Here is a 19,276-nt window from a genome sequence, read left to right on the forward strand (position 1 = left end):
CAAACATATCCAGAGAGAGAGGGACAACAAACAGATCCAGACAGGGAAGGACAACAAACAGATCCAGAGAGGGAGGGACAACAAACAGATCCAGACAGGGAGGGACAACAAACAGATCCAGAGAGAGAGGGACAACAAACAGATCCAGACAGGGAGGGACAACAAACAGATCCAGAGAGGGAGGGACAACAAACAGATCCAGAGAGAGAGGGACAACAAACAGATCCAGAGAGGGAGGGACAACAAACAGATCCAGAGAGAGAGGGAAAACAAACAGATCCAGAGAGAGAGGAACAACAAACAGATCCAGAGAGAGAGGGACAACAAACAGATCCAGAGAGAGAGGGACAACAAACAGATCCAGAGAGAGAGAGACAACAAACAGATCCAGAGAGAGAGGAACAACAAACAGATCCAGAGAGAGAGGGACAACAAACACATCCAGAGAGAGAGAGACAACAAACAGATCCAGAGAGAGAGGAACAACAAACAGATCCAGAGAGAGAGGGGACAACAAACAGATCCAGAGAGAGAGGGACAACAAACAGATCCAGAGAGAGAGAGACAACAAACAGATCCAGAGAGAGAGGAACAACAAACAGATCCAGAGAGAGAGGGACAACAAACAGATCCAGAGAGAGAGGGACAACAAACACATCCAGAGAGAGAGGAACAACAAACAGATCCAGAGAGAGAGAGACAACAAACAGATCCAGAGAGAGAGGGACAACAAACAGATCCAGAGAGAGAGGGACAACAAACATATCCAGAGAGAGAGAGACAACAAACACATCCAGAGAGAGAGGAACAACAAACAGATCCAGACAGGGAAGGACAACAAACAGATCCAGAGAGAGAGGGACAACAAACATATCCAGACAGGGAAGGACAACAAACACATCCAGAGAGAGAGGGACAACAAACAAATCCAGAGAGAGAGAGACAACAAACAGATCCAGAGAGAGAGGGACAACAAACACATCCAGAGAGAGAGGGACAACAAACAGATCCAGAGAGAGAGAGACAACAAACAGATCCAGAGAGAGAGGAACAACAAACAGATCCAGAGAGAGAGGAACAACAAACAGATCCAGACAGGGAAGGACAACAAACACATCCAGAGAGAGAGGGACAACAAACAGATCCAGAGAGAGAGAGACAACAAACAGATCCAGAGAGAGAGGGACAACAAACACATCCAGAGAGAGAGGGACAACAAACATATCCAGACAGGGAAGGACAACAAACAGATCCAGAGAGAGAGGAACAACAAACAGATCCAGAGAGAGAGGAACAACAAACACATCCAGAGAGAGAGGGACAACAAACACATCCAGAGAGAGAGGGACAACAAACAGATCCAGACAGGGAGGGACAACAAACAGATCCAGAGAGAGAGGGACAACAAACAGATCCAGAGAGAGAGGGACAACAAACACATCCAGAGAGAGAGGAACAACAAACAGATCCAGAGAGAGAGGGACAACAAACAGATCCAGAGAGAGAGGGACAACAAACAGATCCAGAGAGAGAGGGACAACAAACAGATCCAGAGAGAGAGGGACAACAAACAGATCCAGAGAGAGAGAGACAACAAACAGATCCAGACAGGGAAGGACAACAAACAGATCCAGAGAGAGAGAGACAACAAACAGATCCAGAGAGAGAGGAACAACAAACAGATCCAGAGAGAGAGGAACAACAAACAGATCCAGAGAGAGAGGAACAACAAACAGATCCAGAGAGAGAGAGACAACAAACAGATCCAGAGAGAGAGGAACAACAATCACATCCAGAGAGAGAGGGACAACAAACAGATCCAGAGAGAGAGGGACAACAAACAGATCCAGAGAGAGAGGGACAACAAACAGATCCAGAGAGAGAGGGACAACAAACAGATCCAGAGAGAGAGAAACAACAAACAGATCCAGAGAGAGAGAGACAACAAACAGATCCAGAGAGAGAGAGAGGAACAACAAACACATCCAGAGAGAGAGGAACAACAAACAGATCCAGAGAGAGAGGGACAACAAACAGATCCAGAGAGAGAGCAACAACAAACAGATCCAGAGAGAGAGGGACAACAAACAGATCCAGAGAGAGAGGAACAACAAACAGATCCAGAGAGAGAGGGACAACAAACACATCCAGAGAGAGAGGGACAACAAACAGATCCAGAGAGAGAGGGACAACAAACAGATCCAGAGAGAGAGGGACAACAAACAGATCCAGAGAGAGAGGAACAACAAACAGATCCAGAGAGAGAGGAACAACAAACAGATCCAGAGAGAGAGAGACAACAAACAGATCCAGAGAGAGAGGGACAACAAACAGATCCAGAGAGAGAGAGACAACAAACACATCCAGAGAGAGAGAGACAACAAACAGATCCAGAGAGAGAGGAACAACAAACAGATCCAGAGAGAGAGGGACAACAAACACATCCAGAGAGAGAGAGACAACAAACAGATCCAGAGAGAGAGGGACAACAAACAGATCCAGAGAGAGAGGAACAACAAACAGATCCAGAGAGAGAGGAACAACAAACAGATCCAGAGAGAGAGGAACAACAAACAGATCCAGAGAGAGAGGGACAACAAACACATCCAGAGAGAGAGGAACAACAAACTGATCCAGAGAGAGAGGAACAACAAACAGATCCAGAGAGAGAGGAACAACAAACAGATCCAGAGAGAGAGGGACAACAAACACATCCAGAGAGAGAGAGACAACAAACAGATCCAGAGAGAGAGGAACAACAAACAGATCCAGAGAGAGAGGACCAACAAACAGATCCAGAGAGAGAGAGACAACAAACAGATCCAGAGAGAGAGGGACAACAAACATATCCAGAGAGAGAGGGACAACAAACAGATCCAGAGAGAGAGGGACAACAAACAGATCCAGAGAGAGAGGGACAACAAACAGATCCAGAGAGAGAGGGACAACAAACAGATCCAGAGAGAGAGGAACAACAAACATATCCAGAGAGAGAGGGACAACAAACAGATCCAGAGAGAGAGGGACAACAAACAGATCCAGAGAGAGAGGGACAACAAACAGATCCAGAGAGAGAGGGACAACAAACAGATCCAGACAGGGAAGGACAACAAACAGATCCAGAGAGAGAGAGACAACAAACAGATCCAGAGAGAGAGGGACAACAAACACATCCAGAGAGAGAGGGACAACAAACACATCCAGAGAGAGAGGGACAACAAACACATCCAGAGAGAGAGGGACAACAAACATATCCAGAGAGAGAGAGACAACAAACAGATCCAGAGAGAGAGGAACAACAAACAGATCCAGAGAGAGAGGGACAACAAACAGATCCAGAGAGAGAGGGACAACAAACAGATCCAGAGAGAGAGGGACAACAAACAGATCCATAGAGAGAGGGACAACAAACATATCCAGAGAGAGAGGGACAACAAACATATCCAGAGAGAGAGGGACAACAAACAGATCCAGAGAGAGAGGGACAACAAACAGATCCAGAGAGAGAGGGACAACAAACAGATCCAGAGAGAGAGGAACAACAAACACATCCAGAGAGAGAGGGACAACAAACAGATCCAGAGAGAGAGGGACAACAAACAGATCCAGAGAGAGAGGGACAACAAACAGATCCAGAGAGAGAGGGACAACAAACAGATCCAGAGAGAGAGGGACAACAAACAGCTCCAGAGAGAGAGGGACAACAAACAGATCCAGACAGGGAAGGACAACAAACAGATCCAGAGAGAGAGGGACAACAAACAGATCCAGAGAGAGAGGGACAACAAACAGATCCAGACAGGGAAGGACAACAAACAGATCCAGAGAGAGAGAGACAACAAACAGATCCAGAGAGAGAGGGACAACAAACAGATCCAGAGAGAGAGGGACAACAAACACATCCAGAGAGAGAGGGACAACAAACACATCCAGAGAGAGAGGGACAACAAACAGATCCAGACAGGGAAGGACAACAAACAGATCCAGAGAGAGAGGGACAACAAACAGATCCAGAGAGAGAGAGACAACAAACAGATCCAGAGAGAGAGGGACAACAAACACATCCAGAGAGAGAGGGACAACAAACATATCCAGACAGGGAAGGACAACAAACAGATCCAGAGAGAGAGGAACAACAAACAGATCCAGAGAGAGAGGAACAACAAACACATCCAGAGAGAGAGGGACAACAAACTCATCCAGAGAGAGAGGGACAACAAACAGATCCAGACAGGGAGGGACAACAAACAGATCCAGAGAGAGAGGGACAACAAACAGATCCAGAGAGAGAGGGACAACAAACACATCCAGAGAGAGAGGAACAACAAACAGATCCAGAGAGAGAGGGACAACAAACAGATCCAGAGAGAGAGGGACAACAAACAGATCCAGAGAGAGAGGGACAACAAACAGATCCAGAGAGAGAGGGACAACAAACAGATCCAGAGAGAGAGAGACAACAAACAGATCCAGACAGGGAAGGACAACAAACAGATCCAGAGAGAGAGAGACAACAAACAGATCCAGAGAGAGAGGAACAACAAACAGATCCAGAGAGAGAGGAACAACAAACAGATCCAGAGAGAGAGGAACAACAAACAGATCCAGAGAGAGAGAGACAACAAACAGATCCAGAGAGAGAGGAACAACAATCACATCCAGAGAGAGAGGGACAACAAACAGATCCAGAGAGAGAGGGACAACAAACAGATCCAGAGAGAGAGGGACAACAAACAGATCCAGAGAGAGAGGGACAACAAACAGATCCAGAGAGAGAGGAACAACAAACAGATCCAGAGAGAGAGAGACAACAAACAGATCCAGAGAGAGAGAGAGGTACAACAAACACATCCAGAGAGAGAGGAACAACAAACAGATCCAGAGAGAGAGGGACAACAAACAGATCCAGAGAGAGAGCAACAACAAACAGATCCAGAGAGAGAGGGACAACAAACAGATCCAGAGAGAGAGGAACAACAAACAGATCCAGAGAGAGAGGGACAACAAACACATCCAGAGAGAGAGGGACAACAAACAGATCCAGAGAGAGAGGGACAACAAACAGATCCAGAGAGAGAGGGACAACAAACAGATCCAGAGAGAGAGGAACAACAAACAGATCCAGAGAGAGAGGAACAACAAACAGATCCAGAGAGAGAGAGACAACAAACAGATCCAGAGAGAGAGGGACAACAAACAGATCCAGAGAGAGAGAGACAACAAACACATCCAGAGAGAGAGAGACAACAAACAGATCCAGAGAGAGAGGAACAACAAACAGATCCAGAGAGAGAGGGACAACAAACACATCCAGAGAGAGAGAGACAACAAACAGATCCAGAGAGAGAGGGACAACAAACACATCCAGAGAGAGAGGAACAACAAACAGATCCAGAGAGAGAGGAACAACAAACATATCCAGAGAGAGAGGGACAACAAACAGATCCAGAGAGAGAGGGACAACAAACAGATCCAGAGAGAGAGGGACAACAAACAGATCCAGACAGGGAAGGACAACAAACAGATCCAGAGAGAGAGAGACAACAAACAGATCCAGAGAGAGAGGGACAACAAACAGATCCAGAGAGAGAGGGACAACAAACACATCCAGAGAGAGAGGAACAACAAACTGATCCAGAGAGAGAGGAACAACAAACAGATCCAGAGAGAGAGGAACAACAAACAGATCCAGAGAGAGAGGGACAACAAACACATCCAGAGAGAGAGAGACAACAAACAGATCCAGAGAGAGAGGGACAACAAACAGATCCAGAGAGAGAGGGACAACAAACAGATCCAGAGAGAGAGGGACAACAAACAGATCCAGAGAGAGAGAGACAACAAACAGATCCAGACAGGGAAGGACAACAAACAGATCCAGAGAGAGAGAGACAACAAACAGATCCAGAGAGAGAGGAACAACAAACAGATCCAGAGAGAGAGGAACAACAAACAGATCCAGAGAGAGAGGAACAACAAACAGATCCAGAGAGAGAGAGACAACAAACAGATCCAGAGAGAGAGGAACAACAATCACATCCAGAGAGAGAGGGACAACAAACAGATCCAGAGAGAGAGGGACAACAAACAGATCCAGAGAGAGAGGGACAACAAACAGATCCAGAGAGAGAGGGACAACAAACAGATCCAGAGAGAGAGGAACAACAAACAGATCCAGAGAGAGAGAGACAACAAACAGATCCAGAGAGAGAGAGAGGAACAACAAACACATCCAGAGAGAGAGTAACAACAAACAGATCCAGAGAGAGAGGGACAACAAACAGATCCAGAGAGAGAGCAACAACAAACAGATCCAGAGAGAGAGGGACAACAAACAGATCCAGAGAGAGAGGAACAACAAACAGATCCAGAGAGAGAGGGACAACAAACACATCCAGAGAGAGAGGGACAACAAACAGATCCAGAGAGAGAGGGACAACAAACAGATCCAGAGAGAGAGGGACAACAAACAGATCCAGAGAGAGAGAGACAACAAACAGATCCAGAGAGAGAGGGACAACAAACAGATCCAGAGAGAGAGAGACAACAAACACATCCAGAGAGAGAGAGACAACAAACAGATCCAGAGAGAGAGGAACAACAAACAGATCCAGAGAGAGAGGGACAACAAACACATCCAGAGAGAGAGAGACAACAAACAGATCCAGAGAGAGAGGGACAACAAACACATCCAGAGAGAGAGGAACAACAAACAGATCCAGAGAGAGAGGAACAACAAACAGATCCAGAGAGAGAGGAACAACAAACAGATCCAGAGAGAGAGGGACAACAAACACATCCAGAGAGAGAGGAACAACAAACTGATCCAGAGAGAGAGGAACAACAAACAGATCCAGAGAGAGAGGAACAACAAACAGATCCAGAGAGAGAGGGACAACAAACACATCCAGAGAGAGAGAGACAACAAACAGATCCAGAGAGAGAGGAACAACAAACAGATCCAGAGAGAGAGGAACAACAAACAGATCCAGAGAGAGAGAGACAACAAACAGATCCAGAGAGAGAGGGACAACAAACATATCCAGAGAGAGAGGGACAACAAACAGATCCAGAGAGAGAGGGACAACAAACAGATCCAGAGAGAGAGGGACAACAAACAGATCCAGAGAGAGAGGGACAACAAACAGATCCAGAGAGAGAGGAACAACAAACATATCCAGAGAGAGAGGGACAACAAACAGATCCAGAGAGAGAGGGACAACAAACAGATCCAGAGAGAGAGGGACAACAAACAGATCCAGACAGGGAAGGACAACAAACAGATCCAGAGAGAGAGAGACAACAAACAGATCCAGAGAGAGAGGGACAACAAACAGATCCAGAGAGAGAGGGACAACAAACACATCCAGAGAGAGAGGGACAACAAACACATCCAGAGAGAGAGGGACAACAAACATATCCAGAGAGAGAGAGACAACAAACAGATCCAGAGAGAGAGGAACAACAAACAGATCCAGAGAGAGAGGGACAACAAACAGATCCAGAGAGAGAGGGACAACAAACAGATCCAGAGAGAGAGGGACAACAAACATATCCAGAGAGAGAGGGACAACAAACAGATCCAGAGAGAGAGAGACAACAAACATATCCAGAGAGAGAGGAACAACAAACAGATCCAGAGAGAGAGGGACAACAAACAGATCCAGAGAGAGAGGGACAACAAACATATCCAGAGAGAGAGGGACAACAAACAGATCCAGAGAGAGAGGGACAACAAACAGATCCAGAGAGAGAGGGACAACAAACAGATCCAGAGAGAGAGGAACAACAAACACATCCAGAGAGAGAGGGACAACAAACAGATCCAGAGAGAGAGGAACAACAAACAGATCCAGAGAGAGAGGGACAACAAACAGATCCAGAGAGAGAGGGACAACAAACAGATCCAGAGAGAGAGGGACAACAAACATATCCAGAGAGAGAGGGACAACAAACAGATCCAGAGAGAGAGGGACAACAAACAGATCCAGAGAGAGAGAGACAACAAACATATCCAGAGAGAGAGGGACAACAAACAGATCCAGAGAGAGAGGGACAACAAACAGATCCAGAGAGAGAGGAACAACAAACAGATCCAGAGAGAGAGGGACAACAAACATATCCAGAGAGAGAGGGACAACAAACAGATCCAGAGAGAGAGGGACAACAAACAGATCCAGAGAGAGAGGGACAACAAACAGATCCAGAGAGAGAGGAACAACAAACACATCCAGAGAGAGAGGGACAACAAACAGATCCAGAGAGAGAGGGACAACAAACAGATCCAGAGAGAGAGGGACAACAAACAGATCCAGAGAGAGAGGGACAACAAACAGATCCAGAGAGAGAGGGACAACAAACAGATCCAGAGAGAGAGGGACAACAAACAGATCCAGACAGGGAAGGACAACAAACAGATCCAGAGAGAGAGGGACAACAAACAGATCCAGAGAGAGAGGGACAACAAACAGATCCAGACAGGGAAGGACAACAAACAGATCCAGAGAGAGAGAGACAACAAACAGATCCAGAGAGAGAGGGACAACAAACAGATCCAGAGAGAGAGGGACATCAAACACATCCAGAGAGAGAGGGACAACAAACAGATCCAGAGAGAGAGGGACAACAAACAGATCCAGACAGGGAAGGACAACAAACAGATCCAGAGAGAGAGGGACAACAAACAGATCCAGAGAGAGAGGAACAACAAACAGATCCAGAGAGAGAGGGACAACAAACATATCCAGAGAGAGAGGGACAACAAACACATCCAGAGAGAGAGGGACAACAAACATATCCAGAGAGAGAGAGACAACAAACAGATCCAGAGAGAGAGGAACAACAAACAGATCCAGAGAGAGAGGGACAACAAACAGATCCAGAGAGAGAGGGACAACAAACAGATCCAGAGAGAGAGGGACAACAAACATATCCAGAGAGAGAGGGACAACAAACAGATCCAGAGAGAGAGAGACAACAAACATATCCAGAGAGAGAGGAACAACAAACAGATCCAGAGAGAGAGGGACAACAAACAGATCCAGAGAGAGAGGGACAACAAACATATCCAGAGAGAGAGGGACAACAAACAGATCCAGAGAGAGAGGGACAACAAACAGATCCAGAGAGAGAGGGACAACAAACAGATCCAGAGAGAGAGGAACAACAAACACATCCAGAGAGAGAGGGACAACAAACAGATCCAGAGAGAGAGGAACAACAAACAGATCCAGAGAGAGAGGGACAACAAACAGATCCAGAGAGAGAGGGACAACAAACAGATCCAGAGAGAGAGGGACAACAAACATATCCAGAGAGAGAGGGACAACAAACAGATCCAGAGAGAGAGGGACAACAAACAGATCCAGAGAGAGAGAGACAACAAACATATCCAGAGAGAGAGGGACAACAAACAGATCCAGAGAGAGAGGGACAACAAACAGATCCAGAGAGAGAGGAACAACAAACAGATCCAGAGAGAGAGGGACAACAAACATATCCAGAGAGAGAGGGACAACAAACAGATCCAGAGAGAGAGGGACAACAAACAGATCCAGAGAGAGAGGGACAACAAACAGATCCAGAGAGAGAGGAACAACAAACACATCCAGAGAGAGAGGGACAACAAACAGATCCAGAGAGAGAGGGACAACAAACAGATCCAGAGAGAGAGGGACAACAAACAGATCCAGAGAGAGAGGGACAACAAACAGATCCAGAGAGAGAGGGACAACAAACAGATCCAGAGAGAGAGGGACAACAAACAGATCCAGACAGGGAAGGACAACAAACAGATCCAGAGAGAGAGGGACAACAAACAGATCCAGAGAGAGAGGGACAACAAACAGATCCAGACAGGGAAGGACAACAAACAGATCCAGAGAGAGAGAGACAACAAACAGATCCAGAGAGAGAGGGACAACAAACAGATCCAGAGAGAGAGGGACATCAAACACATCCAGAGAGAGAGGGACAACAAACAGATCCAGAGAGAGAGGGACAACAAACAGATCCAGACAGGGAAGGACAACAAACAGATCCAGAGAGAGAGGGACAACAAACAGATCCAGAGAGAGAGGAACAACAAACAGATCCAGAGAGAGAGGGACAACAAACATATCCAGAGAGAGAGAGACAACAAACAGATCCAGAGAGAGAGAGACAACAAACAGATCCAGAGAGAGAGAGACAACAAACAGATCCAGAGAGAGAGGGAGGGACAACAAACCAGACAAGTGAAGCTGAATTGCTACCCACAGAAAAGTTTGGTACACAAAAAAGGGCATTTCAGCACTGCTGGTTTGAGAAATACAATTTGGTAGAGTACTCTGTCCACAAAAACGCAGCTTTCTGCTTTCCATGTAGAGTTTTTGGCAAAAACATTCAATTTGATTTTTTTGTCAGTAATAGCTGCAATAATTGGATAAATCTTTGTTTATCTTCGGTTAACATGAGATGGCACAAACACACAGAGACAGTGTTGTGGCATGGCAAAGCTACCAGGCAACTAGCAGTCATGGGAACATTGCTCAGATTTTAACATCTGCCCATGCTAGTGGTATTGCAGAGAGAAGGGAGTATCTGAGGAGAACTGTTGCTTTTGAAGGAGTTTGACCCTTTCCTGCCAAGGTACAATACTCCATCAAATGCAACGTATCTCTATCCAGAATCTCAGAATGACGTGATCGAAGGCTGTGCTCAAGAGCTTACGGACACCATCGTCTCTGAGATGTCAAAGTCTGGAATGTATGTCATTATGGTGGATGAGGCCAGGGATGGGCAGTCTGAACAGTTGCCTCTGTGTGTTAGGTATGTGACAGAGGGGACAGTTAAGGAGTGTTTACTAGCACGAGCAGAAATCAAGTCTTTTGATTTGCCCAATCGATAGCAAATGAGTTGCAACAGCAGCTCCTAATGAGAGGGGTAGCAGGCCTGAAGTGTGTTGCACAGACCTATGATGGTGCAGATGTCATGAGAGGATCCAAAGGACGTGTGCAGCACTTTTCAGAGTGCTGCATCCGGAGGCAATTTATGTACATTGCTTTGCTCATGAGCTTGATTTGGTGTTGTGTCGTACTTACAGGGCTGTTTCGGAGGCTGCTGAGTTTTTCAGTTCCTTGGAGAATGTGTATTCGTTTTTCAGTATATCCCTAGTTTACCGCCAGAAGTTCAAAGAAGCTCAGTCCAAACCTGGAATAGCGCCAGCTGCGGTCCATAAATGCAGTCCTGGACACTTTAACTGCTATTTTTGATTGTCTATCTGCCGTTGGATTCCCCCATGGCTGTTGGCCTGAGAGCAAAGCTTCATCAGTTCTCCACCGTGTATTTGCTACTGATGTTTCAGTCCCTTCTTTCTATAACTGAGGGACTTCATAAGTTCCTCCAGAAAGAGACTGTAGACCTGGCAGAAGCTTGTTTCAGCAAACAAGCTGTATATGCGACACACTGATAGGAAAACGCACAGATGCATTTACAACAGAACTTTAACAGAACCAAAGCACTCTGTGAGATTCACAATATTCCAGGATGCAGCAAGAAAGCGCAAACAAAGGAAAATGGGAGATTTTGTGGTTGAGACCTCCTTGGGGTTTAAGCACAGAACTGTCATGTTCCCAAACAATGAAAACAGAGTTGTTGTTCACCCTGCTTGGACAGGATGGTTTGTGAGCTTGACCAGCGATTCTCGACTGTAGATGCAGGTCTGCTCAAAGGCATACAGGCATGCAGCCCCAACTCCAAACACTTCCTTGATACATCATGCTGAACTGAGTTTGCCAAGCACTACTGTATTGATGTTAAAACAGAAGAGATGTTGGTGGCCAGAAACTTTCTTGCCCGGAAAACAGAGGCTGGACGTCCTCCCAAAGATATGCTTGCTGTGCATAACCTCCTGGATGATGATGTGTTTCCTTCTCTGAAGGAAATCATTCAGGTTGCCCTCACAATTCCTGTGAGCAGCTGCTCCTGTGAAAGGTCCTTTAGTGCACTGTGCCGGCTGTACTCCTGGTTGCGCAAGACAATCGGTCAGAAAAGGCTTGCAAGTCTTGCAGCCACGTCCATTGAGGGTGAAGTGCTTGGGCCACTAAGCCACAATAGTGTTATTAACCGCTTTGCCACCTTTTAAAAAGGAAGGTGCACTTTGATGCGTCCACCCACAAAATAAGCATCAAAAGAGGAGAAGCAGGAAGAGAAGTTATGTAATATAGTTTGTAATATTTGTTTGGGAATCTTACTTTTTTTTAAATCAGATTTTAGGACAAATTATTTTTCAGTTTTTAAAATCGTATTTAGCTCATTAGTTGAATTTAGTTTTGCCCCATTGTGGATGATACTGTTTAAGATGTTCCATGTGTCTGAATTATTGGGTTAATTTTGAGCAACAAATTTAAATAAATATTTTTTTCTAATGGTATAATATGACCTGCATGTCTTCACATTTCTCTCTCTCTCTCTCTCTCTCTCTCTCTCTCTCTCTCTCTCTCTCTCTCTCTCTCTCTCTCTCTCTCTCTCTCTCTCTCACTCTCACTCTCACTCTCACTCTCACTCTCACTCTCACTCTCTCTCTCACTCTCTCTCTCTCTCACTCACTCTCTCAAAATAACATCCCAAAAGTATTTTGGCTAGATAGTACAGCCATTTTTGTGCCTTTTGTTGGTGTTGGATGGATGGGGACAGAGTGGACTTTCATTTCTTTATTTGGATAGAATGTAAGTCATATTAGATCAGTGTCTAACACAAACTATGAGACCGGTATACTTTTAGCCATCTTGACCAAAAATAACCTTATTTTGATTGATTTTACACCCGTTGTTACTCTAAAAATACATGATGAAAATACATTTGGGGGGCTTTAAAACAAGTCCTGGGGGAGTATGCCCAGACCCCCCTTTTAGAGGCTTAGCCCCCCCTATCCATGAAACTCTAGTGACGTCCCTGGCTCCAGCTCTCCCTAAAATGGATGCTCTCATAGACAGCTGATTGAAATCCGTATTTTATACTGAACAAAAGATCATAATTCGTCTACTCAAACATCACGCACACACACACACACACAGACGCTCAATGACTCGTCCGTCCTCTCTGCGCACACGTGGGTGGAAGGAGAACAAGAGGATGAATGAAAAAAAGAGAGAGAGAGAAAACAGAGAACCAACCCCTAACCCGTTCCTCCTGTCTGGTAGAGGAGAGGACAGCAAGTAGTTTTGTTCTTTCTTCCTCCTCTGCTCTGCGCTCGGTTGGCTGTGGCGATGCGGCTGCCTCTGTGTGCCCCCTTGCCCCCTCTCTCTCTGTGCTGCTGTTGTGTGGACGCAGCCAGCTGGTTGCAGCTTGTCCAGAGTGGGTGGGTGAGACTAGTTTCCTGTGCTCCTCAGGGATCCACAACAACCACCACTACCAGCAGCAGCAGCACCTCCACAGCCCAACACTCCAACCAGGGGCCAAAGCAGGAGCCGCAGGGGCCACATTTGATAGCAAACAAGGGGCTGCTTCCTCCTCCTATTCCGCCTCCTCTCCTCTTCTCCTCCCACCTCCTCTTCCACCGCCCCAACCATCCTCCCGCCGTCCACCCACTGCCCCCCTGCAGCCCTCCGAGGCCAGGCCTCCGATGGCCCCTGGGTTGCGGCCTGGGGGACCCCTCTCAGCGCTCCACTCAAACTCAGTGGAGCTGGCTATGGATGAAGAAGAGGCCCTAAAGGGCCCTGAGCCCTGCTCAACCCCACCAGAGGTAAGCAGAAACATCCATGTGTACCCCGAGTGGAAATTGGCCCTTCAGGCACTGATCTGGGATCAGCTTATCCTCACTAGATTATAACCTTAACAATGAGGAGGAATGTAAACATGACCTGAGATCAGTGCCCAGGGACAACTTCATCCTTGTCCTTCTGGTTATACCCTGCGGGTAGGCGTGGGGTTAGTGGGGGGGTTGTATACCCCTGGGTGTCATATCTCAACCCCTCCCCCAACCCCACTACTATTGTGTGTGTTTGTTCACTCTAGTCTAGCTGACTGTGTGTGTGGAATCTGTTGTATTTCCTGGTTTAGTGACCTGTGTTATTACTGGTGATATCTGTTTGTCCGTACAATCTGTCTGCCCATCCTTCTCCTTCCTGTCCATGTGTCTTATGTTTTTGTCAATTCACGTGTTCCTTTCTCTTTTCCGTTTTTCAACTTTCCGTTTTTTTCTTTCATGATTTTATTACCATTTAATGAGCTATCTTAACATAAGCACATGCAGTACATTCACAACCCATATTGCATACACCTAGCTCAGAGTGGATGGTAAGTAGGGAGTAATATTAGTAGATGTGATATTAGTTCTCTAGTTAGACACTGTATGTGGTCCTATAGAGCGGTGGTTTTCAACCAGAACCTTTTTGAACACTCACTTCGGTTATAAACGTGACCTGTGGAAAGCACACGGTATTTTGACTTGAGAGCACCAGTGCCGGTCAGATAACACCTGGGACACACAATCTGTATCATTGTTTCTAGTCCTCTGCACTCATTTGAGTGGCATGCATCACGAGGAAAAGTCATTTGCATCATTTGACCTTATCCTGCGGGAACCATTAGCACAGGCAAGTCTCGTTAGGCTTTACTGTACCACAGCCTCTGCTATAGAAACACATGGAGCATGACTATGTGTCCGTGGTTGCACCTTTACTCTGCAGAAACCCCTCATCTCTAGCCCAAACCATTCAAAAGTAAAGACCCATTTTACCGGAAACAAAAAATGGATATTCCTCGAGGATTTGCGAGTATTTGCGGGACTCTCTTAAAGGGGTACACACATGAATCATCATGAGTAAGGAATTATGAAAATACTTCAAACAAACCCTATTTAAACTATAAAAACATTTGTCAAAGAAAATAGATGATTTGCAGTGTTAGATGAGATGGTAGTCATTAGCACTAAATAAATGAATAGAAACATTTAAGGTGTTCCGCAGGATTTTTTTTTATCCCATGAAGGTGTGCCACAGTTCAACAAAGGTTGGGAACCACTGCTATAGATGGTTTAGATAACAGAACGGTTTTGGGACTGAATAGAATCAATATCTCTTGACAATAAGAGGGTCGCACTGAGACCGCAGGAAACTGCCTGCTTCATTCTGCCACTGTGTGTGTGTGTGTGTGTGTGTGTGTGTGTGTGTGTGTGTGTGTGTGTGTGTGTGTGTGTGTGTGTGTGTGTGTGTGTGTGTGTGTGTGTGTGTGTGTGTGTGTGTGTGTGTGTGTGTGTGTGTGTGTGTGTGTGTGTGTGTGTGTGTGTGTGTGTGTGGCTTTTGGTTTCAGTGGACCTCCCTCCCTACAAGCCTCCGTATCTCTGTGGACAAGCCATCTGTTTGCCCAGTGCATGGTGTCTGTTCTTAAGGAAGGAGGGAGGGATGGAGAGTGGATGTGGAGGAGGGGTAGGCTTTAGTTTGGGGATGAACACACACAGCCATGGGGAGTGGTCATTGAACAAACAAAAGTACATCTCTAACCTTTTCAGAGAGATGAATAAATATTGAATACCTTATCTCCCTGAACCCCGTTTCTCTCTCTCTCTCTCTCTCTCTCTCTCTCTCTCTCTCTCTCTCTCTCTCTCTCTCTCTCTCTCTCTCTCTCTCTCTCTCTCTCTCTCTCTCTCTCTCTCTCCCTCAACCCCCTTTCTCCCTCTCTCTCTCTCTCTCTCTCTCTCTCTCTCTCTCTCCCTCTCTCTCTCTCTCTCTCTCTCTCTCTCTCTCTCTCTCTCTCTCTCTCTCTCTCCCTCAACCCCCTTTCTCCCTCTCTCTTTCTTTCTTTCTTTCTCTCTCTCTCTCTCTCTCTCTCTCTCTCTCTCTCTCTCTCTCTCTCTCTCTCCCCCTCTCTCTCTCTCTCTCTCTCTCTCTCTCTCTCTCGCTCTCTCTCTCTCTCTCTCTCTCTCTCTCTCTCGCTCTCTCTCTCTCTCTCTCTCTCTCTCTCTCTCTCTCTCTCTCTCTCTCTCTCTCTCTCTCTCTCTCTCTCTCTCTCTCTCTCTCTCTCTCTCTCTCTCTCTCTCTCTCTCTCTCTCTCTCTCTCTCTCTCAATTCAATTCAATTCAATTTGCTTTATTGGCATGACGTAACAATGTACATATTGCCAAAGCTTATTTTTGATATTTACAATATAAAAATAAAAATGAGAATCAAAATTGTCTCGCTCTCGCTCTCTCTCCACCTGTTATGTTACGATTAAAGGAGTGAAGGGTGATTGTGTTATAATGCCACACTGACCACAGACTATAGCCCTTAGATTGGCAGGACCTCACCCAAACATTGACCTATTTTTAATCTCTGTTTGTGATATTGTTTTGGTTTATTTGAACTGTTATTTATTTGCTTTCTGACTTTTTCTCTCGTTAACAGTCTGTCTTCTTTTTGTGTCTTTTTGTTTGGTCAAGATGTGTGAATTGTGTGTGTTTGTGTCTCTCTCTCTCTTTCTGTGTGCGTGTGTTCACAGCTTGCCTTGCCTGCATGCCTAAAGAATATTCTTCCATACATTTTAGAGCCAGGGTGTGTTTGTGGTAACTGTGTATCCTGTGTTTTTAGGTGGATACGCGGGATGAAAAGGATTTTAATCAGGGATACAACAAAGGTATGTATGGTGCCTGACCGGTGAATTTTAGATAGCATATACATTCTAAAAGTCAGAATTCTCTTTACCTCTCTTTATTTTAAGACCATTGTTCTCACATTATGATATCTTTCTCTCCCACACTCTATCTCCTTCTCCTCCTCTTCTCTCTCTCTTAGTTCTGGAGCCTGGCCCGTCTCCTATGGAGGGGGATCAGATGGCTGATGAGAGGCATGGTGTGTCCAGGGTGGAGGTGTTGGAGGGCGGGGGGAGAGGGGCCCTGTTGGGGCCTGCTTGGCCCCAGGAGCTGGCCTGCTCCCTGTGCAAACGGCTGTTCAGCAGCCTGGAGCAACTGAACAAGCACGAGTACCGCCACACCCTGTCCCTCATGGCCCTCTCCCTGGACTGGCCTGACCCGCAAGGCCCCCAAGCCAACCACCACCGCCACCAGACTCAAGCATTCTCTCAGGGACCCATTCACTCCCAGTCTCTCTATCGCCTCCCGGCGGGCGAGCCTTTCCCAGCGCGGTACCTCTGCTCCCAGTGTCCAGCCACCTTTACGCTCAAGTCCAACGCCGACCGGCATGAGAAGACCATCCACTTCAAGAGGAAGCTGATGCAGTGCACCTACTGTCTGAAACACTTCAGAGACCGCACTGATCTACACAGACACCTGTCTTCTGTGCACTCCAGAGAAAGAGTGCACTCGTGCCCGGCCTGCGCCAAAGCGTTCAGTACCCAGAAGAACCTGGCCACACATGTCAAGGTGTGCTGCCAGGTGGGGGTGGGGGTAGGGTCGTGGAGAAGGGTTGGCGTGGGGGTGGGGCAGGGTGGGGTTGCCGAGCAACTGTGGGGCTTGCATCATGAGATGAAGGTGGACGCCCATAGCAACCATAATACTCATCATCACCATGTGAATGTGGTCGATTGAGCTCGGAAGCATACAAAGATAAAGAGAGTAAACGCATACGCACACACACACACACACACACACACACACATGCTATACATGACATTTAATGACCTGTGGTGTCACTTCCTCCCTAAACCCATATCTCCCTTCACATTGGCTGAGTGTCGATCTGGGCGGGTCCCATATGGGTTGTATGTAAGAGCACTGGCACATTTTATACAACCTGTGCAAAATGTGTAAGTATTTGTACATTTATAAGATTAAAGACCGATATTTTATAAAATGTTTGGTTTTTACATATGGGCCTATATTTTTGAGGAGGCTTTAGGCATCTTTTAAAAAAAGCATAATTAATATGCAAAGTTAACGGTGGAAACGTACTGCAACTGCTCAAACTGAGTTCCAGCTTTGTTTTAATATATATATAAATATGTGTGTCCATGTGTTGTCTGTCTGTTTGTCATTCTGTCACTTGTCTATGGAGTTGAAATAGGGCTGCTCATTTCATTGATGATATTGTGCTGCTGTTGGAAATAGGATCTGGTCTAGGATCAGCTTACAGTACCTTTCTTAAATCCTCACTGTAACCGTTAGGGGGCGAAAGACAAAACGGACTTTAGTGGAGTGTCTATGGGGGACTTTGTTCTTCTACTTGTGACGTTTGTTCTATCCCCCCAGCCCGCTGTCTCTCTGTGTCGCCAGTCAGGGCTCAACCCTTTTCTCCATATTAGGCAGGGAGATCTGTATATCTCCAGTTCTTTACTTCTCACTTAAACGGTTCAGAAACTGACCACAAATCAGCACCGCCTGCAGGTAATCCTATTTACGACACATCCCCTGTCAGTGTTCGTACTGCACACTCTGATCAGAGGTTGGCTTATCTCGTCTGAAACAAGGCTTCAATCATCTGTTTGAACCGTTATTCAAAGCAGGAAGTCTTACTGAAACAACACATCTCAGATGTAAAAGGGTGCAATCTTACGTTCAGCGCAGGTCTACAATAAGTACAACTGTGACAGATACAACGGCCCTTAGAGGGTAATGTTTACCCAAATCGTCTTCCACTAAAGTACACCTAAATGGATTTGAGGATAGGAGGTATCACTCGTATGTTTTGGCACGATGACTGGTTTCCTCTCCTTCATCTGCTCTGGTGTGAACTAACTGGACTGGTGAAAGCGGGTTTCTGTGAAGGAGTTTTCATTTCCCCCTACATTTTGGCCTGTGTTGTTTTCAGATCCGTGCTGATGCAGGAGCACCAAGCAACTTAAAACAATAGAGACACGCCGTTGGGCTGTTGGGGTCGCTCCAAATCCCCTCTGTGCACTGCGCCCAATCCTCCTTACCCCCTCTATAAGCCCAGCTGAAGGAGAATAGTAATTGGCTCTTCTCAGCTCCAGCCCTTATTGACCTAAGACTCTTCAGATAAAGAGGAAGTGGGCGAAGGAGGGGCATGACCTCTCTGACCTAGAGAGAGAGAGAGAGAGAGAGAGAGAGAGAGAGAGAGAGAGAGAGAGAGAGAGAGAGAGAGAGAGAGAGAGAGAGAGAGAGAGAGAGAGAGAGAGAGAGAGAGAGAGAGAGAGAGAGAGAGAGAGAGAGAGAGAGAGAGAGAGAGAGAGAGAGAGAGAGAGAGAGAGAGAGAGAGAGAGAGAGAGAGAGAGAGAGAGAGGGAAATATATATGGAGACAGAAGAGTAGAAGTTGGAAGGTGTGGTCAGAGAGGGGCAGACTGTACATTGTAACACAGTCTGTGGTTGATGTACAGGGAGTAATGTTTGTGAATGACAGGGTG

The 19,276-nt window shown here is 46.3% G+C and overlaps 1 protein-coding gene across 3 annotated transcripts in view; it reads left to right on the forward strand.

Moving 5' to 3' along the window:
• zbtb46 (zinc finger and BTB domain containing 46) overlaps positions 1-19,276 on the forward strand; it is a 121,227-nt gene that overhangs the window by 91,759 nt on the left and 10,192 nt on the right. For 2 of the 3 annotated variants that reach the window (XM_071375608.1, XM_071375607.1), the window contains 3 exons: positions 13,371-13,723; positions 16,548-16,593; positions 16,752-18,938. The exons of the other annotated variant lie outside the window; for it this stretch is intronic. In XM_071375608.1, coding sequence (XP_071231709.1) covers positions 13,371-13,723; positions 16,548-16,593; positions 16,752-17,503 — 1,151 coding nt within the window. In that variant the 3' untranslated portion in view covers positions 17,504-18,938. Of the gene's footprint in view, positions 1-13,370; positions 13,724-16,547; positions 16,594-16,751; positions 18,939-19,276 lie in introns of those variants that run through there. 3 annotated transcript variants of the gene reach the window in all.

This window comes from Salvelinus alpinus, chromosome 30 (assembly GCF_045679555.1).
Source record: "Salvelinus alpinus chromosome 30, SLU_Salpinus.1, whole genome shotgun sequence".
NCBI lineage: Eukaryota > Metazoa > Chordata > Actinopteri > Salmoniformes > Salmonidae > Salvelinus > Salvelinus alpinus.